Source organism: Delphinapterus leucas, chromosome 11 (assembly GCF_059928025.1).
Source record: "Delphinapterus leucas isolate spDelLeu-1000000601 "Yukka" chromosome 11, BTC_Dleu_Yukka2, whole genome shotgun sequence".
In the NCBI taxonomy this organism is placed as follows: Eukaryota; Metazoa; Chordata; class Mammalia; order Artiodactyla; family Monodontidae; genus Delphinapterus; species Delphinapterus leucas.
The window spans coordinates 84558649-84582492 of record NC_143139.1 but is presented as its reverse complement, the minus strand read 5'-3'; the positions used below and the strand labels follow the sequence as shown (position 1 = coordinate 84582492).

General features: G+C 44.3%; 1 protein-coding gene across 6 annotated transcripts in view; it reads left to right on the top strand.

Moving 5' to 3' along the window:
• NT5DC3 (5'-nucleotidase domain containing 3) overlaps positions 1-23844 on the top strand; it is a 57302-nt gene that overhangs the window by 251 nt on the left and 33207 nt on the right. For 5 of the 6 annotated variants that reach the window (XR_016395035.1, XM_030763480.2, XM_089921176.1 and 2 more), the window contains exon 2: positions 17913-18097. Coding sequence is in view for 5 of the 6 variants with exons in the window: in XM_030763480.2 (XP_030619340.1) it covers positions 17913-18097 (185 nt within the window). In the remaining variant the exon portion in view is untranslated. Of the gene's footprint in view, positions 1-33; positions 16743-17912; positions 18098-23844 lie in introns of those variants that run through there. The other variant, XM_089921178.1, reaches the window with a different exon arrangement.

Genomic DNA, 23844 nt, shown 5'->3' with positions numbered 1-23844 from the left:
GAGTGAGGCTGCGCCCTCTCGCACCCTCGGTACGTGGGGAGGCCCCTCCCCGCCGGGCTGGGGCGCCAGGTCCCGTCCCATATGGCCATCGGGGAAGCCGGCACCCTCGGACCCGCGTGGGTCCGCTGCTGACCTCCAGAGCCCCCCCATCGTGACCCGCGGTTGTCCCCAACCACGGGCGACATCGCCTCTGCAGTGCGATTTCCGGGAAACGCGGAAAAATGCGCCTCCAGAAACTTTACAACTCTTGCCTTTCTCCTGTCGGGAAACCCGTTTTATAAATTCCTGGGATTTTTAGCCAGAAATCTGCATCGGAAGCGCTTTGGGCTCTCCTGGGGGTTCCACGGACATCACTTGGGAGACGGTCACCCCCAGGCACCGTTCGGTATTATTAATAAACAACAATAATAGTAACCGCCGGAGTCCGGCAGGCGGCGGGTTACCGTGGATTCCGCTGCTGGGCAGGTGGCAGTGTCCGGAGGCTGATTTATTTTCTTTCTTTGTTTTAGGGGATGGGGTAGGATTTGCTGCTCTTGAAATTGGAGGGGTTCGGTTGGGAGTGTTCTGAGTTATCTACTAACCTCAGCGAGGAGGTGATTCCAGGAAGTGACCACTTAGTGGTCAGATGAACATAAAATGAGCTTGGTTTGATTGTTGGTTAGGGAAACAGGGAGGGACGCAAAGAGGACCCAGTAAATACTAATGTCAGACACATAAATTGTCTCCCTGAATTCTTCCCCATACCTAGGAAGGAAGTGCCACATGCCCATCTTAGAGATGAGACAGGCCAAACTCAAGTTTAAGAAGCCTGGCCAAGGTCACACTTTGACCTCCGGTCTGTCTCAGCCCCTAACCCATTGTCCTGTTTCCTGCACTGCCTTGCAGTAGCAGCTGACCGTTTGGGAACTGGTGTAAAGGGCCAGTGATAGTCCATTGGTGCTGCTTTTTTCAGGGAAGATTTAGAATAGAAATTTTTACACTGATATATTTTTTGGGGGGGTGGTGGTGGTAGAGGTGGCGTGGAGAGATAGGGAGAGAATATTTGGTGGAGAGAACATTTGGTAGAATCACATTTTACAGACAGGGTTTGCTGCTGCAGGTTGTGAGACTCTGGGAACATCACAGAGCTCCAGTTTACTCATCTGTAAAATGGGAATGGATGCTGGTGATACCAACATCATAGGGTTGTGACGAGGAATGAGCGAGTCCATCCATGAAAGGTGTTTAGAACAGTGCCTGGCAAAGGAGACAGCTGAAGGGTTGGGTGATAAAGATCAGCTTCAGGCCAGAGTTGGCCTTTGGTGTGGGATAATCCCAGGGGGATTTTGGAGTAGGACAGCTTGAGGGAGATTTTGAGATTTGTTAGCTCTGTGACTTTGGTGGCAAGTTACTCTTCTCTGACCTGAGTTTTCCAACTGTAATGTGGGGATAAAGTGAGGATTTTTAGTGTGGGCTCAGCATCCAGCAGATGCTCAGGAGACAGTAGCTATTGGGGCTGGTTATTAAATAAAGACACGCTTAGTAACGGTGGAGGTGAGTTAGTTAGCACTAGGGTCTAGGTCTCCTTTAGCTTAGGGCAGTGCCACATGTGGTGCTCAACAAGCCACCTAATCTCTTTAGTCTTCTTTCTGTAGAGTGAAGCCACTGAACTAAATAATATGTGAGCCTTTTCAAGTGTTACGGGTCTGAGAATCAGTATGCCGGGGTGCCCCATCCTGCCTCCACGCCCCCAGCACATGCCCACGTAGTCCCTGTTTCACCCCTGAGAACTCAGGGACTTTTTTCCTTCACCCTATCTGGGGCTGCACCACCCCTACCCTCCTTTAGCTGAAGTCTGTACACATGCCCAACTTGCATTCATTCACCAAGCATTTATTAAGCACGTACCAGTGGGCTTAAAAGCTGTTGATTCACAGATGGACGCATGTGAGAGGGAGGGGCCCACAGTGGCTGAGCGCCTGCCCAGGCCAAGCAAGAGGGACCCGAGTTGCACGGATGGGGAGGCTGGTAAACAGATAAGTGACAGTCCAGCTTGGGGAAGATAAATAACGGTCCCAGGGGATGCAGGAAATGCTTGACACTGTGTTCGTAGGAGTGAGGGCTCAGAAGTACTGATGCTCATAAAAAAATATACAGGTTTTTTTTCCAGTTTACTAGAGGACAAAAGAATTTTGTTTTCTCCCTTCCTGATTATTGCTTCCTGGTGTTTGATCTCTTGCCTTAAGCTAAACAAGCCCTTCAGGTGTCTTCTCTGTGAAGAGGTTCCCGGAATGAAGCCTGCTCAGGAAAGGGATGACTTTTACTCTTTGTTTTACCCTTTCTCTCCCACCCTCTTTTTTTTTTTTTTCAAAATTTTAAAAAGTTTTTTAAAATCAACTATTTTTTAGATCAGTTTTAGATTTACAGGAAAATTGCATGTTTCTCTAAACCCCATATGCAGTTTTTCCTCTCTCATGACTATGGGACTGTGATATTGAGATTTATAATCAGAAATACTGCAGAGAGCTCCTAAAACCCTTGGAATTTCCTAAGTACAGTACAGAGATGATAAAGGTGTCTTTTGTTATTTTAATTAGGTGACTTTCAGAATACCTCAGGGCAACCACAGGGTGGGGCCTGGATGCCAGGGAACCCAGCCCCGTGATTAGAGAGTTGGCACTTCGTGTCTTCTGACCCGCACCCCTCGGGGAGGGGAGAGGGGCTGGAGATTGAATCGATTGCCGATGGCCAATGATTTAATCTTTCCCTGTGTAATGAAGATTCCGTAAATGACTCCATAAAAACCCAGAAGGATGGGGTTCTGAGGGCTTCTGTGTTGGTGAACACGTGGAGATTGATTTGGGGAGAGTGGTACACCCAGAGAGGGCATGGAAATTCCTTGCCCTGTCCGTGTACTGTGCCCTCTGCATCTCTTCCATCTGGCTCTTCCTGAGTTGTATCCTTTTATAGTAAACCAGTGATCTAGAAAGTAAAATGTTTCCCTGAGTTCTGTGAGCCACTCTAGTAAATTAATTGACCCCGTGGAGGGGGAAGTTGGGCAGGGGGCAGTCTTGTGGGACTGAGCCTGTAGACTGTAGGATCTGATGTTCTCCCCAGGAGGTGTCAGAAGTGAGTTGTGTTGTAGGACACCCTGCTGTGTTGAAGAATTGGTGGCCTGGGGAAAAAACTCACATCGGAATTGGGTGCTGAACCCTTTAGGTACATTTGTCCCAGTTAACCAATATTGATACATTGTTGGTATGTATCAGTATTAACCAAAGTCCATATTTAATTCAGAATTCCTTAGTGTTTAACCTAGTGTCCTTTTCTACTCCAAGGTCCCATCCAGAATAGCACACTGCCTTTAGTTATCATGTCTCCTTGGGCTTCTCTTGGCTGTGACAGTGTCTTAGAGTTTCCCTATTTACCATGACCTTGACAGTTTTTTCCTTTTTTAAAACAATTCTTTTTTTAATTTTTAAATTTTATTTATTTTTGGCTGTGTTGGGTCTTTGTTGCTGCATGTGGGCTTTCTATAGTTGCGGCGAGCAGGGGCTACTCTTCGTTGCGTTGCGCAGGCTTCTCATCACGGTGGCTTCTCGTTGCAGAGCACAGGCTCTAGGTGCTCGGACTTCAGTAGTTGTGGCACGCAGGCTCAGTAGTTGTGGCTTGAAGGCTCTAGAACGCAGCCTCGGTAGTTGTGGTGCACGGGCTTAGTTGCTCTGCGGCATGTGGGATCTTCCTGGACCAGGGCCCAAACCCACGTCCCCTGCACTAGCAGGCAGATTCTCAACCACTGCACCACCAGGGAAGCCCACCTTGACAGTTTTGAGGCGTACTGCTCACATACTACATAGAATGTCCCTCACTTGGAATTTGTTCCTTTTTTTTTTTTAACTTGAGATTTCATGTAATATTTATGTATCTGGTGATGGCATCCAGGGATTCCTGATAGAAGCAAATGCAAACTCCTCCTGGATGAATAGACCTTCAACCTAGCCCCAAAGGGAGAGCAAAGAAATTGGTAGACCTGTGAGTAAATCTAAACATACATTGACAATATAGAAATCAGTCCGAAAGAGAGCAGGAGAGGAGGTAAAAGAAACTGAGAAGAAGCAGGAAATATCATGAAGGATGATGGTGGAAATAATTCCAAGTATATCAGTGATCATGATAAACTCAGATTAAAAGATCATCAGATCAGATATAAGAAACACAGTCTAGCTAGGTGCTGTTTAAAGAGATACACCCCAAAACAAAGATGTAGAAAAGGTTGAAGTTAACAGAATGGGAGAAGGCGTCTCGGGCAAATGCAAACCAAAGAAAACCAGCAAGTATGAGTATCAGACAAGTACCGAAATGGCATTGAAAGGAAATAATGTTTACTATGGGAAGAGTTGCAAATTACAGTCCACGGACCAAATCTAGCCTCTAGTTAGGTTTTATCGGAACACAGCCACACTCATTCGTTTCCATGTATATATTTTTTGGCTCCTTTTGTGCTATGATGTCAGAGTTGAGCAGGTGCAACAGAGACTGTATGGCTCGCACAGCCCACAGTGTTTACTAACTGGGCCTTCATAGAGCATGTATGTTGACTTCTGAACTTAAGCTGTGCTTATATATCAGTCAACATGGATGAGTCTGACAAAAGCAAGACTGAGTGGAAAAAAGCAAGTTGCAGACATATGCTAATTATAAAATATTTGAAAACACAGAACATACTGTAGATCACTTGTAGGGATACACATGCATGTGGTCAAAGTCTAAAGAAATGCAGGAAGAATGTTATACACCCAAATCAGGGTAGTGGTTACCCCCGCCCCCTGCAGGAGGAGAATGCAGGTGACATCTTAGAGGGTTTAGTTCTTAAGCTGCATGGTGGGGCTGTGGGTGTTGTTTGTATTATTTTTATTCCTTTCTGTGTATCTTAGAACAGTAGCCTGACACATTCTTTAGAAATCTTTTGTTTAGGTGTGTGGTATTGATGATCCATGGCTATAGGAAAAAATAGCAAAAGGGCTTAAGGGAGAAACATGCCACATAATAATTTTCACGTAGGAGAGAAGTTCCTAAAATGGAGAACCAGAGGGGCCTCTAGAGGTCATGGAGTCCAGTCCTCTGCTTGGAGAAGGAATCCCTTTTCCATAGCCCTTGCTAGTGGCCACCTGGCATCTGCTTGAGTTTGCCATGTGATCACAAGGCTGCCAGTTTTTATTTTGGATGGCCTGAGTCACAGAGTAGGTAATTCCAAGAAGATGGTGATGGTGTGTCATCCCAGCTCTCCCCTTTGACTTCATTATTTTTGGAAGCTCGCTTTTACATTCACTCGTGTTTGTTGATATCCCTTGTTGGTACTTGGTCCTGACCACAGGAGGCCACACGTGGTTCTGCAGGTTCAAAGTGGAGGGAAGCAGTGCATGGCATATGGAAGGCACTGATATTTGTTCTTCTCTATTTCCTCTATGCTTTGATGAAAAATTGTGATAGTTTTGCCTAGTATTTGATCTTTTGATATGACTAAATTTTCTAAGATTTTCCCTTGAAACAAATGTACTTTTCTTTTGAACGGTTGTTTGTTTTTTATTAAATGACTTAAGATTAGGGTGTCATTAAACCATTACCGTATATAATTTTATTTCAAGTGCAGTTGCATATAATTTTATGTTTGGAACTTTAGGAAGCCTGATGGATCTCTATGCAGCAGTCAGAATTACAGATGTTACAAAGTAGTAAGATATAAGTTTAACTTTTAGTGGGAGTAGTATAAATGTCATGTGTATTATTAATTATTTGGATGACTAATTCTATTTGTCATAGATTGCTTTTCCCTGGAGATGGTGCAAAATATCTAAAGTCTGGGAAAAATGAACGCTTCTTTTGAGATGAATAAACGCAGTAGAATGACTTCCGCCCAGCCCGGTGTTAAGTTTCTCTTGTCTCCAACTGTCAGAGCGATATTTCTTGGTCTTCCCCACTGCCTGCCTTTGCTTTATTATTATTATTTTTTAATAATCCCTGTACAAGCCTCTGTACAGTGTCTGGCACATAGTGGGTGCTTATTGAAAAAATTCCTGAGGGTTTAGTAAGTGGGAAAATCAATTTACAAACATATTATACATTGTATGCTTCCCATTTATATAAAGTTCTAGAAAATGCAAAAGAATCTGACTGAAAGAAGAACAGCGGTTGCCTGGGGATGGGTGGGGATCGAGGGACTGAGGGAGAGGTGGGATTCAAAAAAGGTGTGAGGAAATGTTTGGAGACGTTAGATGTACTCTTGTTATCTTTATTTTGATGATGGCTTTGTAGGTGTGTATGTATGTCGAACCTCATCAAACTGTATGCTCTGTGTGCAATTTATTATGTATCATTTGTACCTCAATAAAGCTAAATAGTAAAGACAAAGAAATGAGGGAAGGACTCTGGTTTATCCTGGCTTGAGGTGGGACCCTGGAAGTGGCCCAGTGCAAGTCAGGTGTTCTAGTCTGAACAGCTGTGGCTGGAGGGGTGGGGCAGTGTCCTGGAAGAGCCCAGAATGTGTGTGTTCAGAGATGGGGAAGGGCCATTGCTTATCTGAGGGTTGGGGCGTGCTGGGCAGGGAACGCCATAGATGTTCACCTTCGTGGAGAAAAGGATAGGATGCCTTAGATACTTGGTTTCATCTTGGCATCTTTCATTGGGTTGTTGCAGAAGTAAAAGTGGGTAACAACTGAACGGGTTTTGGAGATACTGGGGAAAACAGTTTCTGGCTAAAAATAGTTGCTTTTATTTTATTTTTTTAGTTGCTTTTATTTTATTAAAAAATTCTTTTTAATTGAAGTATAGTTGTTTTACAATGTTATGTTAATTTCTGCTGTACAGCAAAGCGATTCAATTATCTATCTATATATCCATATCTCTCTCTCTACACACACACACACACACACACACACACATTGTTTTTTTCAACATTCTTTTCCATCATGGTTTATTACAGGATAATGAATATGGTTCCCTGTGCTGTACAGTAGGACCTTGTTGCTCATCCATTCTATGTATAGTTGCTTACATCTGCTCACCCCAGCCTCCCACTCCATCCCTCCCCCACCTCTCTCCCTCCTTGGCAACCAGAGGTCTGTTCTCTATCTGTGTGAGTCTGTTTCTGTTTCATAGATAAGTTCATTTGTGTCATAGCTTAGATTCCTCATATAAGTGGTATTTATCTTTGACTCACTTCACTTAGTATGACCATCTCTAGTTGCATCATGTTGCTGCAGATGACATTGTTTCATTCTTTTTTATGGCTGAGTAGTATTTCCTTGTATATATGTACCACATCTTTATCATTCATCTCTTGATGGACCTTCAGGTTTTTTCATGTCTTGGCTATTGTAAATAGTGCTGCAGTGAACATTGGGGTGCATGTATCTGTTTGAATTATGGTTTTCTCCTGATATATGCCTAAGAGTGGGATTGCTGGGTCATATGGTAATTCTATTTTTAGTTTTTCAAGGAACCTCTGTACTGTTCTCCATAGTGGCTGCACCAGTTTACATTCCCACCGACAGTGTGGGAGGGTTCCCTTCTCTCCACACCCTCTCCAGCATTTATTATTTGTAGACTTTTTGATGATGGCCATTCTGACTGATGTAAGGTGGTACCTCATTGTAATTTTGATTTGCATTTCTCTGATACTTAGCGACGTTGAGCATCTTTTCGTGTGCCTATTGGCCATCTGTATAAAAAGAGCTGTCTTAAAATCTGTAAGGTCTGATAGTAGTATGCTCTTATGAATTGTCTGATCCCAAGTCACACTTGCTCCTCAGTTTTCTTTCCCTGACTGTAACTAATTATCAGCAGAAAGAGTATTACGTGGACATAATCATATCCAATAACATTTGTTTGCACGAGACAACAGTCTAAATATACACGTGAAACTTGTGTTATGGTCAGATTGTTCCCTAACATATCAGTTGCGCCAAAACAAATTCACATTTTTCAGAGAATGTGAACTTGTCAGTGGCAGAACTGACTGGCCTTTGCCCAAGTGTTACTTCACAGAAGGAAGTTGTAACGTGGTGAAGTTTGCTAAGAGAGAAATCGCCTATAGGGGGGTTTGTCTTTTTCTTGTTATTTTTTTAATTGACAGTTATAGATGAGAAGTTTAAGGTTTAAAATTTGGCTGTGGAATCTTGAGTTCACTTGTGGAAACAGTCGGGGAGATGTAAATACTGCTTCACCTTAGATACGAGTCCCTACACTTTTATTTTTCATGTACTTTCAGTCTATATACTTTTTTAAAAAAAATTATTTTATTTATTTATTTTTGGCTGCGTTGGGTCTTCGTTGCTGCATGGGCTGTCTCTGGTTGCAGCGAGCTGGGGCTACTCTTTGTTGAGGTGTGTGGGCTTCTCATTGCGGTGGCTTCTCTTGTTGCAGAGCACGGGCTCTAGGCACGCGGGCTTCAGTAGTTGTGGCACAGGGCTCAGTAGTTATGGCTCGCGGGCTCTAGAGTGCAGGCTCAGTAGTTGTGGCACATGGGCTTAGTTGCTCCATGGCATGTGGGATCTTCCCAGACCAGGGCTTTAACCCATGTCCCGTGCCTTGGCAGGCGAATTCTTAACCACTGCTCCACCAGGGAAGCCCCTATATGTATACTTCTAAAAGAAATCTTGAACCTTGTTTTCAATCTACATGTGACCTTTAAAAAGAGAATTTGAATCTGTGTTAAGTGAATATGAACTAATTCATAAAATATTTTGAATATTAATATTCATGAAATATAGGAGTGTTATGAAATATAAGCAGAAGTTAAGATTTGATCAAATTATGGAAAATAAATATTTGAAATCTACTCTAACTTTTGTTGATGTAGGAACGTAGAAATATGTCACGAGCTAAGAAATGTGACCTTGAGCTGGTAACCTTGTCTCATCTTCATTTTTCTCCTGTAAAGTGGGGATAATAACTAGTGTCTCATGCTAAGTGGGGTCCATTCACATTGCTTCATATGGCGCCTGGCACATTGCAGATGCACATAATTATTAGCCACTAGGATAACTTGTTGGTCCATTGAGAACTGGGAAGATTCAAAGAAAGCTTTGTGGTAGTATAGTCATTCCTAGGACCCCGAGGACACCAAAATCCACGGGTGCTCAAGTCCCTTATATAAAATGGCATAGTATTTGCTTAGAACCTAAGCATATCCTCCCATATACATTAAATCATCTCTAGATTACTTATAATAATAAATGTAAATGCTGTGTGAATAGTTGTAAGTACAGTGTAAAGGCTGTGTAAATAGTTGCTGGCATGTGGGAAAGTTTTACTTTTTGGAACTTTCTGGAAAAAAAATTTGGGGGGGGAATGTTTTCATTCTGCAGTTGGTTGAATTCGTGAATGTGGAACCCAAGGATATGGAGGGCTGACTGTAAACGGGGCAAAAAGGAGGCTTTTCTTCTGTTTTTTGAAGCTCTAAAATTCTCTGGGAAAAAGGTTTTTTTCCCATTTTTCTCTTCTTCCTTTTCTTCTTCAGGGGCTTCATATCTTTATATTCTTTTTCTAGGAGAACAGCTTGATGTCTACGGCATATTCCAAAAAGAAAAAGTCTAATTAATTAAGGAAGAACGACATCTTAATGTCTCTGGGACTGTGGCTTTTCCATTACCAAAAAATTGAACTTCAGTGATTTTCAAGTGCATTTCAGCTTTTCTGTTTGAACATTTTCCTGTTAACATGTTTGGTTCCTGAGTTCAGATATCTGAGATGTGTATGTTTGGGCCTCCACATGGAGCATGTTTTCCCCCAGGTTTTGCTTTTTAATATAGCTGCAGTGAAATCTTTGGGTATAAATCTTTACCTGCATCTCTTGGTACTTATTGCCACCTGCTTTCTGGAAAGTTCGAACTGATTTATACTCTTATTAAACAGCAAGGAGTGAGGCTGCCCATTCCCAGCACCAACACCCACTCTATGTTCTATCATTAAAAACAAAAAGGGTAGAAACCCCACCCCCCAAAGAAAACCACATACAAATAACAGCAACAACAGCAACGAAGACACCACTGTAGTCTCATTGGACAAAAATGGTGTCTTTTCTTAGCCAAGTGACACAAGCTTATAATAGAAAAAAGTGTAACTGAAATAAAAACAGTAAAACCATTGATAATCCCACCTTTCAGAGAGAGCTACTCTTAACTGTCTAATTGTCTTGTTTTTTAAAAAATGAATTTATTTATTTATTTGCTTTTGGCTGCATTGGGTCTTTGTTGCTGCATGCAGGCTTTTCTCTAGTTGCGGCGAGGGGGGGCTACTCTTCGTTGTGGTGCGTGGGCTTCTCATCGCGGTGGCTTCTCTTGTTGCGGAGCACGGGGTCTAGGCGTGCGGGCTGCAGTAGTTGTGGCACGCGGGCTCAGTAGTTGTGGCTCGCGGGCTCTAAAGCACAGGCTCAGTAATTGTGGTGCACGGGCTTAGTTGCTCCATGGCTTGTGGGATCTTCCCGGACCAGGGATAGAACCCATTTTCCCCTGCATTGGCAGGCGGATTCTTAACCACTGTGCAACCAGGGAAGTCCCTGTCTAATTGTTTTAGTTTGATTTTTTAAAAAATAATTGGAATGGTTGAACGTTTATTAGCCATTTAATTTCCTTTCTTGTGAGATATAGTCTTTATCTTTTTGTTTATTGCGTTTGTATGGCTTTTTCTGTTTATTTTTTGCGGTACGCAGGCCTCTCACTGTTGTGGCCCCTCCCGTTGCGGAGCACAGGCTCCGGACGCGCAGGCTCAGCGGCCGTGGCTCACGGGCCCAGCTGCTCCACAGCATGTGGGATCTTCCCGGACCGGGGCATGAACCCATGTCCCCCGCATCGGCAGGCAGACTCTCAACCACTGCGCCACCAGGGAAGCCCCGGCTTTTTCTTTTTTTACATTAAGGATATTAGTCTTTGCTGTTTATCTTTTAATTTTGTCTAATATAACCCTTCCCCCCCAAATTTGTGATACTTTTTGATACACAGATGTTTAAAATTTTTATATTGTAAATCTGTTGATATTTTTCTGTTTTGATTTATTCTATTGCTTTTACATTTGGAAAGTTATGTTCTATCCTGAGATGAAGTAAATAGTAGTCTATATTTTCCCACCTTTTTAATATTTAGAAATAAAGCTGAACTCTTTGATTCACATGGTGTTTGTTTTGCAGCATAGTTTGAAGGAACATCTCACTTGACACCCTTTCCATATAGCTAAGCAGTGTTTAGTTAGACTATTCCAGGTGAATTTTATTCATCAGTATTCAATTACAGTATATTCTGGAGAACACAGAGTCGTAGGTTGCCCACCTTGTTGAAAATAGGGCATATGAAGGAGGATTTGAGATTGGGAAGACAGACTGAAGTCTGCGTGGGGACTGCCTTTGATGCCATGTTAAAAGTTGAAATTTGTAGGCAGTGAGAATTTTGAGTGGCTGAATATCCTTGAAATGAACTTTTAGTGAGGAGTCCTTCAGCTGCAAGCAATAAAAATAAAAAAGCCTGAGTCAAACTGATTTAATTTAAGCAAAAAATTGAAAAGATATTTTATGGGCTTGTGCAGTTGAAAAATCCAGAGGTAGTACCAGCTTCAAGCTTGCCTTGATCCAAGTTCAGTTGATGTCGTTGGGTGGCTCCTTTCCGTCTCTTGACCTTGCCCTCCTCCCCACTGGCCTCTTTTTTAGGTTGCTAGAGGTGGTCCCTCATATCTCCAGATTTATATCCTCTTAGGTCCATGTTTGGAAGAAACGAATGTCTCTTTCTTGAAATTCTCTTATAAATCCAGAAATTTCCTTGATTGGCCTCATTGGTTCTCTGTGGCTACAGGGGACATATGAGAATAATTGGCTGGAGGTGCCTGCCCCAAATGAATCGTGTTGGTGAGGGAATTCAGGGGTTCTCTTTGGCCAGGTTTGGGTCACATGATCTCCTCCCAGAGTCAGGAGTAGAACCTCCCCAGGACCACATAGTCTGAATGTTAGGGAGGGACGGTTTCCCAGAGCAGTTGAGCATACTGGAGAAACAGACGGTGTGTCAGTCAGGTTAGGCTAGCTTATGCTGCAGTGACAAGCGACACCAAAAATCTCAGTGGTTTAGGATTAGCAGCTATAACCACAGTTTATTTCTCACTCCTGCAGTTTCCTGGGGCCTCAGGCACTTCTCCATGGCAGTTGCCCTCAATGTGGTGGCCTAGCCTTCCAGTCTTCTCCATCTTGTGGTGTCTCCATAGCACATGTGTCCATGATTGATACAGCAGGGGAGGGAGTGTGCTCTGGTCTGGAAGTGACTCGTGTCACTTCTGCCCACAATCTGTTGGCCAGAGCTGGCCAGAGCGGGACTGGGGGTGGTTAGGGGTGAAGCAGGGGTTGTAATCTTCCCCATGTGCCTGGAAGGAGAGAATGTGAGTCAGCACGAGGTGACCCAGCCACACTGGGTAGCACACACGCCCAGGGCCCACAGTCACTGCCTACCACAGGCTCCCTCGAGGACCTCAGTTGGTCTGACTCATCCCTTATGCCTCTCCTCCTGACTATCTGACCTGTTCCTGGGATGGTGCTGAGAGTAGGGCATGTATCCCTTTAGAGCTTCCCAGTGTGGTGTCCCCAAGGGCCGAGGGACAGTCATGTTGCCTTTCTGAGGACATTAGGAGTATTCCTTGACATGACTCAGGCCATGGATTTCTACTCGGCACTGTCCCCACACACTGCTCCGTTAGTCTGGGGGCCTTTATTAAGGGAGAGTCATTGTGCATTTCTGAACATTACAGGGAACACAGTACTTATCAAAAATTGTATTTCCCAAACTCAGATCTTTACATGGTTTAAAAATCTTTCCTTGAATAGGTGGAAAAATGTCTGACTTCTATACCTAAGTTCTGATTTCATTCATACTCAGAAGTAAAGATAAAGTTAAGGCAAGGAAGGAATTCTTCTGTGGTGACCTTACAAAAACAAAAACAAACTCACCGAAAAACCAACATAACAGAAAATGGTGTAGTGGCTATGGAAAACAGTATGGTGGGTCCTCAAAAAATTAAAAATCAGGGGCTTCCCTGGTGGCGCAGTGGTTGAGAGTCCGCCTGCTGATGCAGGGGACACGGGTTCGTGCCCCGGTCCGGGAAGATCCCACATGCCGCGGAGCGGCTGGGCCCGTGAGCCATGGCTGCTGAGCCTGCGCGTCCGGAGCCTGTGCTCCGCAACGGGAGAGGCCACAACAGTGAGAGGCCCGTGTACCGCAAAAAAAAAAAATTAAAAATCAGGTTACTATATGATCTAGCAAGTCCACTTCTGGGTATATACCCTGAAGAAGTGAAAGCAGGGGCTCAAAGAGGTATTTGTCCATCCACGTGCATAGCAGTTTTATTCACAATAGCCAACAGGTGAGAGCAACCGAAGTGTCCATGTGTCATCACAGATGAACGGATAAACAAAATGTGGACATACATACAGTGGAATATTCTTTAGCCTTTAGAAGGAGTGAACTTCTGACACGTGCTCCAACATGAATGAATCTTGAAGATGCTATGCTAAATAAAATGAGCCACTCACAAAAGACAAATACTGTATGATTCTCCTTATACGAGGTACCTAGAGGAGTCACATTCCTAGAGACAGAACATAGAAGGGTGGTTGCCAGGGCCTGGGGGAGGAGGAATGGGGAGCTGGTGTTTAATGGAATGGGTGTGGAGTTGCACTTTCGCAAGATGGAAGGAGTTCTGAAGCTGGACGGTGGGGGTGGTCGTACAGCAGTGTGAATCACCTTGATACCACTGCACCGCACACTTAAAATGGTTAAGATGGGTAAATTTTGTGTTATGCGTGTTTTACCACAATAAAAATAAGCAAGCACAGAATCCCAGGAAGCTTACAGATGTCTCCTGTAAGGGGTCCACTGCGTGTCCTAGTGCTCTGTGGGATGAGCAGGTAACCGGAAGCTGGTGCGAGTGCAGGGGGCGCCCAGTCTGCCGCCTGATCCCAGGAAGGGCGCTCACCTCCCAGCTCAGGGTGGCCGCCTTGGAACCCAGCTCTGGTCGGAGCTTTGGGCAGAGCGGCAGAGCTGTCTCTCCATGTCTTTGTCCTCGTGTAATCTTGCTGCCATCATCCGTTAGGAGCAAAAGGAATTCGCTCTCTAAATTTGTACCCACTCTTGTGTCTGCTTTGGGGAAGTACATAACTGACTAGTCAAGGGCCCTTCTGTTTATACTTGGAGTCCTCAGTTTAGACAGACCGTATTTCCCTGAATGGTTGGCGTTCTTTCCTTTTGCCTTGTAATGACTCGCGTTTATCCTTAGCACTTTTTTGAAGTGATTGCGTGGGATGTTGAGATCCTTTTAAGCTGCTGGTGTTCCTTGTGTTTATTTCGAGTGATGACAAATTAAACATGCACGCTTTCCGGTGATGATGTTCACGTGATTGATACACCTTGAGCTTTCCCTCCAGTGGGGAGTACACTCCTGGGCAGCTTCTGGAGATGTGCTGACTGTCAGCACCATGTTCCAGCACAGTCGTGTTTCTTGAGGGCTTCACAACTTCTCAGGTAGCAGAAAGGGACGTAGACTTCACTGTCAGCACCTTTCTAAATAGAAACTTCTAAGGTCAACAGGCCATGAGAACTTCCTTGGAAAGGTCATTTGTGAAAGAAGAGCTTTTGGTCACTCTGTAAGCGATCCCGCTTCACTTCGTACAGACAATGCCATGTGGTCCTATTCGGAAAATGACATCCTCTTCGGTGGCCCGTTGATGATGTAAGGCCAGATGGTCTTCAGTGTTGGATGCTGAAGAGCTTAGGACCACTGGCTTCTCCCTTCCTGAGGACTAGTTCTTGTGAACTGTCTGCCTTCAAGTTTCTTGAAATGTTACTGTCTTTCTTATCCTCAGATGGATCTTAGTTGCAAAAAAAAAAAAAAAAAAAAAAGCCCAAGGTTACCATCTCATTGATTTTGACAAAGGAAACTAAGAAGAAATGGAATTGTTGGTGAATCTTGGCTATTTGGATTTTCAGTAGACTTGGTCATATCTAGGTTGTCAGTGGGAGAGAAACTTGGCATCTTACCTGGTGACCATGAATAGGCTTCAGGGGTCAACCTTCCTGAAGTTTTCCACAAAATTTTATTTGTGTTTTTCTGTGGGGAGAGGATTCTATGGCTTCTATTAGGTTCTCAAAGGGATCCAAGCCTCACAGCTATAAGGAGCCTTCTGAAAGCCTCAGAATACGTCTTTTGGCTGGCATGGTGCCCCGATTGGAGTTGTCACCTTGTGAAAGTAGTACTTTTTGGGTATTTCAGGTGGCCCCTGAGAAGTGGATAATGTGAGAAAGAAGAGAGCAGAAGGTAAGGAGGAAGCATTGTAGACTCTATGGTAAGCACTGAAATGAGGAAGGATTGACTCCATTTTATTGAGAAAATAAGTGCCCCCGTCTCAAATGCTTGTTGATTCCCATAGTCCTGGAGAAGATCATTAAGAGCGCAGATTCTGAAGCCAGACTTACCAGGTTCAAATCCCAGCTCTGCTGCTTAGTGGTTGTGTGTCCTTCAGCAAATTGTATAATTTGTGTGCTTCTAGTGTCCTCATACATCACGTGGGGATAGTAGAGCCTTCGCCTCATGAGGTTGTCGTAAGGATTAAATGAGGTGATAGAAAGCGCTTCTGAGCATATAGTACGTGGTAAGTGCTTAATAAATATTAGCTCTTACGACAGAGCCAGGAGGTGGCCCTTAGTAACGTGAAGAGTAGTAAAATACAGGTAGCTCAATTTTAGTAGTAAGATGTGGACAGTTCACTTTTCGTGTGCGTGCGTTACAGGACATTTTGTACCTATCTCCAGGAAGTCACCTGCCTTCAGTATTTGTTTACTGATGAGTTGTTTCAGGTAAATTTTGGTGCACAAACATCATAAAGGGTGAGAGAATGCTGTTACATATCCTCTTAGCAAAATCGGAAGGTCTGTGTTCTTGTTGCAAAATGTTGCACGATGAGATTCTTTGTGTTAAATGACTACCTGTGAAATGACTGGTTGAGAATATTGTACTTCCTTTTTGTCTTTAGAAATATATTGTGCAATCTCTATCATTACCTGACTCTAGAGAGCTGCCTTCTATCTCTTAGCATTCATCTTCTGACTCATCTAGTAATTGTGAAATGTCTTCTTCTGTCAGTTTTATGCTGGAAAATAGAAAATTATGAATTCTCAACTGTGTTCCATGAAAGCTAAAGAAATGACTGCAGAGATGGTATCTTCAGACTTCTTTGATATACCTTCCTGAAAATGATGTGATAGTTCGGGCAGGGCAATGAGGAAGCTGAAGGATGACGTTGTAGCGATGATTTGTTTCACTATTGCAACATCTTGGGCAATCTCCTGTCATATCCTGCTTTCTTTATTTAGTCTTTTTTTAAAATCATAGGTGAGAATAATTGCTAGATAATGATGAAATAATGCCTGCAATGATAAAATAGCAAAATGTTTCAAGATGTTGGAAACTAAGATCACTGACCTCCCATATTGCATCTTAGATTTTTAAAAGGATCCAGTGGGCTCATGGAAGTTGTAAGGTAGGATGAGTTTTTGGAAAACCTCCAAGAAAGAATAAAAATCATGAAAATAGCAATCCTCACAAATAGTCAGAACTGCTCAAAAAAGAAGTTCAAAACTAACATAGGATCCAGGGGACCCTGATGGTATCCTGGGGATAATCACATTTCTAACAAACCATCTGAAGGAAATCATCTGAAAGGCAAAGATGAACATCTGAAGGTACTTAATGCTGTTTTTTTTTTCTTTTTTAAACAGGAAAAATACCTAAGTGTGTAACATAGAGTAAAAGGTTGATGTGGCACAATATACCAGAATCTTATATAATGGGTTTTTTAAAAAAATCAGTTTATTTATTTATTTTTGGCGGTGTCGGGTCTTCGTTGCTGCCCATGGACTTTCTCTAGTTGCGGCGAGCGGGGGCTACTCTTTGTTGCGGTGCGCGGGCTTCTCTTTGCGGTGGCTTCTCTTGTGGAACACGGGCTCTAGGTGCACGGGCTCAGTAGTTGTAGCTTGCGGGCTCTAGAGTGCAGGCTCGGTAGTTGTGGCGCACGGGCTCAGTTGCTCCACGGCATGTGGGATCTTCCCGGACCATGGCTCAAACCCACGTCCCCTGCATTGGCAGGTAGATTCTTAACCACTGTGCCACCAGGGAAGCCCTATATAATGATTTAAATTTATATTCTTAGAAAGTCTGTAATGATAGAACACATTATGATAGGGTATTAAATTTAGAGTGGAGCACAAAGCTGTGTATATTGTGTGAGGTCAACTATGTAGACTACATACACAGAACAATATGGGCGGCAAATACAGGAAATGTTAATAGTTTTTTTCTGGGTGATGTTACAGTGGGTGATATTTAATTATCTACATGTTTCTCTACTAAAATCTCTAACTGGCGTGTATTCTTTTTTAAACAAAAACAAATCTTTTCGTGATGTTGAAGCAAATATTTTTTTTATAACAGTCTTATTAGGATGTTATGTACGTACCATACAATTCACCCACTTAAAGTTTCCCATTCAGTGGGTTTTAGTGTAATCAAAACAACTGTTCAGCCATCACCACAATCAATTTTAGAACATTTTCATCACCCCCAAAAGAAATTCTATGCCCATTAGCAGTCATTCCCTTTCTCCCCATCCGCCAGTTCTAGGCAACCACCAGTCTATTGATACTTTCTGACTCAGTGGATTTGCCTAGTCTAGACATAGCATATAAATTGAATCATACAATATGTGGTCCTTCGTGACTGGCTTCTTCCACTTAGCATAACGTTTTCAAGGGAAGGCTAATCACACTTGCACTTTAATTTACTCATTTTGTTTCGAAATCATACTAACCTTTATTTATCATAGGGTATAACGTATTTTTTCCCTTTACTTCTAGAATTGGTTCCTTCGATTATGAGCAACTTGTTGAATCCAGATGCCATCTTCTCAAACAATGAGATGAGCCTGTCGGACATTGAAATCTATGGCTTTGATTATGATTACACGCTGGTGTTTTATTCCAGGCACCTCCACACACTGATATTTAATGCCGCTCGGGACCTTCTCATCAATGAACACAGGGTAAGAGCGTGGGGACATCACAGACCTCCTCCCCTTCCCCCTTGGCGTTTGAAGACTAGCAGTGAGCTGACCTGGCCTCGTGCATGGCACAATAGACATCCCTTAGTAAATTGTTGCTGAATGAATGAGTGGATTTGGTTCCGTTCCAAATGACTCCATCTGGAAGATAGTTTTTTTAAAAAAACCACTTTATTGAGATATGATTGACATGTGAAAGGCTATATGTATTTAATGTGTATAACTCACTGAGGTTCAGGATAAGTGTGTGAAACCATCATCAAGGTCATAAGCTATCCATCGCCTCCCAAAGTTTACTCCTGTCCCCTTTATTATCATTATTGTTATTTGTGTGTGTGTGTGTGTGTGTGTGTGTGTGGTAAGAACGCTTAACATAAGATCTACCCACTTAGCAAATTTTGAGTATACAATACAATATTGTTAGCTATAGGTACTATGCTATATAATAGATCTCCAGAACTCATTTATCTTGCCTAACTGAAACTTTGTACCTGGAAGATAGTGGTTTGTTTAATAAAGAATCTTTAGATGTCTCTGACAAAGAGACTGTCCCAAGTTACTCATTAGTGGAGATTTCAGCCGTGGGCGTTTGCCCTCTCCTTTCTCATGGAGCAGTGACATAGGCTCTCCCAGAGCCTGATGCAGTGGCAGACTGTTGAGTTCTGGTTGGAAGGAATTCTTGAAATCATGGGCAATGTTTTCCTCTCATCACTGAACGGAATCGCGTTCTTAAAGAATATTTGACTGTCTTTTGATGTGTAGTCTTGTTGAGAGCTTATAATAAGGAAGGAAGAAAAACACTCAAAACCAAACGTGGTTTCCTCTAGTCTAGTTTGAGTACATGTTTCAGGAACCGGGATGAGAAGCATCCTCAGAGGTCGTCTGGACCAGTCCCCTTTGAGAACCCCTGACAGCATCCCGAGGAGTGTGCCTGGAGTGCAGGTGTTCTGAATTTGGGGAGATTCTTCCACGGGTTGAACAGTTCTGCCTTCATGCAGCTTTTACCACTGATCCCTCCTCTTCATTCATCCCTTCACGCGTTCATTCTCCCTTTACTCAGTCCTCTTCTGTGCTAAGCTCTGTCATAGAAGCAGGGAGGATGAAGGTGAGTAGGATACAGGTGCTGTCCTTGGAGAACCAACAGTCTAGTGGGGGAGTCCATCCTGTAGGCAGGCAAATTAGGAAGCCTCTGCCTGGTGGAGCCCCACAGACATCTGAACAGAGAGCTAGGCGTGTGCAGAGGGTGGTTGGAACGACTTTCTCTGCCCGAGGGAATTGGGGAAACAACGAAGGAGGTGATATTTCAGTGGAATCTGGAAGGAGTTTATCCACAGAGGTGGGCTGGGGGTGGGGGAGGTTGGGTGTGAGTAACCTAGAAACCTAAATCATGAAAACTGATGCTTTATACTTGACTATTTGAGTAATGGGCTGGGTGTTATAGGGACCATTATGCCCTCTAAGACTTATTTGACCTGTTGGATCATTCTTAGTTTTTCCGACCATTCTCGTTTGGCGTCTTTTCTCGTCTTTTCGTCGTCTCGGTCTCCCTCCCTTGTGTGTGCTCTGGTTTATCCCTCTCAAACGTGAGGCTCTGAACTAAAGATGTTACTGCAGGTGGGGTCTGACCAGTGTGGAGCAGAGGGAGCCCATCACCCTCCTGGTTCTGCGTGTCGTACCTTTATAAATGCTGTTTGGATCCTCACCGTTTGGTGCAGTGTATTTCCTGATCCCCTCAGCTTTTGGTTATCAGTGGATTTACTAAGAAACTCATTTGTCCTTATTCAAAATGCAGAAATGGCACTTGCCAAAAATAACATTCCCTTCAGCCACCGAGCTTTCTTTAGTTATGGCCACTTGATCAGATGTAAACCCATCTAGCCACTTGCCATCCAGCTGCATTTCTCCATTTGTTCAAGAGACTCTCTTCTCTTCGGTCTAACCCACGGTCCTTTCCCTTCACTTTGAGGATGGAAGCAGGATAAGGGCAAGGTGGTCCTGCTCTTGCCCTCCTATATGGCGGCTTATCCCATCTCCCCACCACCCCATTGGAGAGCGAGCGGAAGGGCTCTTGCACTGGTGCTGGCATTCTAATCCCAGGTCATCTGCAACGTTTGCTGTGACTGTTGCCACTTACAAAACGAAGGTCATTATACTAACTAACAGCACCAACTGTTGGTGGTCTGCTTAGTGCCGAAAGCATGGGTTCTGGAGCCTGACTGCTGGAGTTTGAATCCTGGCTTTTACCACTTATTTCTTAGGTAATCTCGAGTAACTGACCTAATGTCTCTGAGCCTCAGTTTCCTCCTCTATGAAATGGGCACAGTACTTTTCTCACATGTTATTGTGATAATTAAAGGAGTTAATTTCTGTAAAATGCCTGGCGCATAGAATACACTCAGTACAGGTTAGCTATTACTACTGTTATTTCTGATCTGCGTGACAGCCCTGCAAATGGATATTCACTCTGTATTACAGAGGCTTACGGAGTTCAGCTGGTAGTTCAAGGCCACAAGACCACTGGAGGCAGAACCAGAATTTGAACTTAGATTTGTGTATTTCCAAGGCAGAGATGCTCTCTTGTTTGTTCATGTTGCCTTTTGTGGGATTAATAACACCTTTTCTTTTACCCTGTGGGTTTGTTGTTCATATGAAAATAAAATATTCATGAAGATTAAAAATTTATGAACTTTGGAGAGAAAAGGGAGATGAAATAGATGGGAAAAAGGCACAATCATTATGATTAGAAAAGCTTCTAGATTTAAGATACTTATTTCATTCCCATTATGTCTGTTTGTTGCTTTGATAAAAGAAGTATGTCCTAACACTAATTATATCAAACATATTAATAGAGGCAGTTATGCTAACGCAGGTTTTTCTCTTGTTTTGGATTGGAAAATAATTCTTCCAAGACACTGTTGGAAGCATTGAGCTTGGTGCCATTTTTTCCTGCCAAAGGCTAAAAGTACTCGTGGAGATGAAAGACATCTGCTTTTGAGATGCATAGTAATAGAGCAGTAAGTTTGCACTTTAGCGTCTTCCCCAAAAGCAAATGTAAATGTTCCATCCCTTTCGTAATTACCCTTTCTCTTTTTTTTTCACGAGAATAAGTTTTTACAAAAATTGAAATAAATATTGGGTAATAACTGTATCTATATTTTCATTCGGTACGTCTGCCCCAAGGGATATAGAAAGACAGTGTTAGAAGAGTTCTTAATTTCACCTCCCAGATTTGCACCCTCATCAGTGTTCCTGATTATTAATGGTTACCGACGTTCACCCGGTTTTTCAGATCCAAAGCCTAACAGCAGCCTCTACTCCTCAGTTCGCCTCTGTCCCACCTCCGATCTCTCAGCACATGCTGTCTCTTTTTTATAATAAACTTTTCCTTTTAGAAGAGTATTAGGGTTACAGAAAAGTTGCAAAGGTAATACAGAGGGTACACCCCATGGCTGGTTTCCCCTAATGTCGACATTGTACATTACCTCGGTGCACTTATCACAGCTGAAGAACTGATATGAATGAATTGTTATTGATGAAAGTCTGTACTTGCTTCAGGTTTCCTTAGTTTTTAACCTCACGTCCTTTTCCTGGTCCAGGATCCCGTCCAGGACACCACATTGCATTTAGGTGTCACGTCTCCTTAGGTTTCTCTTGGCTCTGACAGTTTCTTACAAGTTCCTTAGTTTTGGTGACCCGTCGTTGACTTTGATGGTTGTGAAGAGTCCTGGTCAGTACATTTTAGCATGCCCTTCTCTTGGGCGTTGTCCCCTGTTTTCTCATGGTTAGACTGGGCTTGTGGATCTGGGGAGGAAGACCATGGAGGTAGAGTTCCATTCTCATCACATCCTGTCAACATGACTTACCACCGACGATGCTGGCCTTGACCATCCGGCTAAGGCAGTGTTTACCAGGTCTCTCCACTACAAAATTACTCTTATCTCCCTTCGCATACTGTACCGTTTGGGAGGAAGTCAGTCTCTACAGCTGTGAGCTCTCTTTTCACTCCTTCAGAATGTGTCCTGCCTGCCTCTATCCACTTCTCCCCTCCCCCGCTGCCTGCACCCTGGTCCAAGCCGCCATCACCTCCCGCCCGATGGTGCGGTAGCCCCCTGACTGGTCCCCTGGCTTCTGTTCTTGCCCCTTAGTCTGTTCTCCATTTGGCAGCGAGAGTGAACCTTCAGACGTGAGTCATCTCGGTCCTGGACTCAAGGCCCCCTCGAGCCTTCCCATCACACTTGGAGTGACAGCAGAGGCCTCTAGTGCTCCTGGGCTCCAGGCTTCCTCACCAGCCTCCTCTCCTCTCCCCCTGCCCTCGCTCTGCTCTACCTTCGGGCCCTTGCACCTGCCAGTTCCTCTGGTGGGACCTCCTGCCTGACTCCGGGCAATCCGAAGCCTTGCTTCTCATTTTTTTTTTTTTTTCCCCTAGATCTCTGAACCCTTGTACTGCATTCTTTCTGTAGTACTTATCACTATGAGGCACTGTACCATGTGTTGATATGTTTATGGTTCGCCTGCCCACCACAGAATGGAAACTTCTTAGGGGCAGAGGCGGTGTCAGTTGTTTTTTTGGTTTTTTTAGCTGCGCCCGTGGCATGCGGGATCTTAGTTCCCCAACCAGGGATCGAACCCGGGCCCCCTGCAGTGGAAACGTGGAGTCTTAACCACTGGTCCGCCAGGGAAGTCCTGACAGTGTCAGTTTTGTTCACTGCCACACTCCTAGGCCCTGGCACAAAGTACGTGCTCAGTAAATACTTGACGCATTCATTGGGCTCCGCCGTTAAGTGTGAGTGTATAGTGCTTGGTGTGGAATCGCCTCATGCAGGTCATTTTGCCTTGGCTTCATGTTTTGTGTGGATTTTGGAGAACTTTGTTTCTATACCCTTCTGCGCAGGAGGGAAATAGCACTGAGTGATTCCTTGGCACACGTGGCAGGTGTTAGATAAACGAGCCCGAATGTGACATTTGACTCAGCGCTTTGTGCAGCTTGGCCGGGAAACTTGCCGCACGCGGGTCAGCCTGGTGGTTCCAGGAGATGTTCTTGCACACGCGTGACCCTGGCCGTGCACTGGGAGGTAGCTGTGCAGCCATGTAGAGGGGTTTCCTGTGCCCGTTGACAGTTGTGTAGGTTTTTTACGTAAGCAGTTCGCATCGTGATTGGGAGATCCTGGGGACACAGCCTCCCTAGTCTCAGAAGTCGATATTCTGGCCCGCAGGTGCACGCTCTGGGGGCAGGGGCAGTGGGGAGAGCCTGACCCCCCGCCGCACCACGCTCCGTGCTGTGTGGCCCAGGCCAGGTTGTTTCATCCGGAGCCTCTGAGGTCCCATCTGTCAAATGGGCATGGTGGGGCCAGCTGTGCCGAGCAGCAGACAGTGTGCTCGGTACGTCGGTGCTACCAGCGAGGTAACCGGTGTTCCAATTCTGAGATCTCGGGAGAGAGGGAAGGACTTGGATGCCGGGTGCAGTGGATAAGGAGGGGACTGGGACTTCTGTGTAGTAGGAGGGACAGGTTAATGATTAGGGAATAGCAGGGGAGCCAGGCCGTGTGTTCTGAACCAGGGTTGGAGCTGTACCCGGGAGCCGGGTGCCCAGAGAGGGTGTCTCTGGCCCGAGTGGGAGGAAGGCTGTACCGACGGCTGAGGGGTCCCTGCAGCTGAGGACAGGGGAGAGTTAAGGCCAGAGAAGTAGGGCAGAAGGGGTGCTCCGTGGCCTGGCAGCGCTTGGTCTGGAA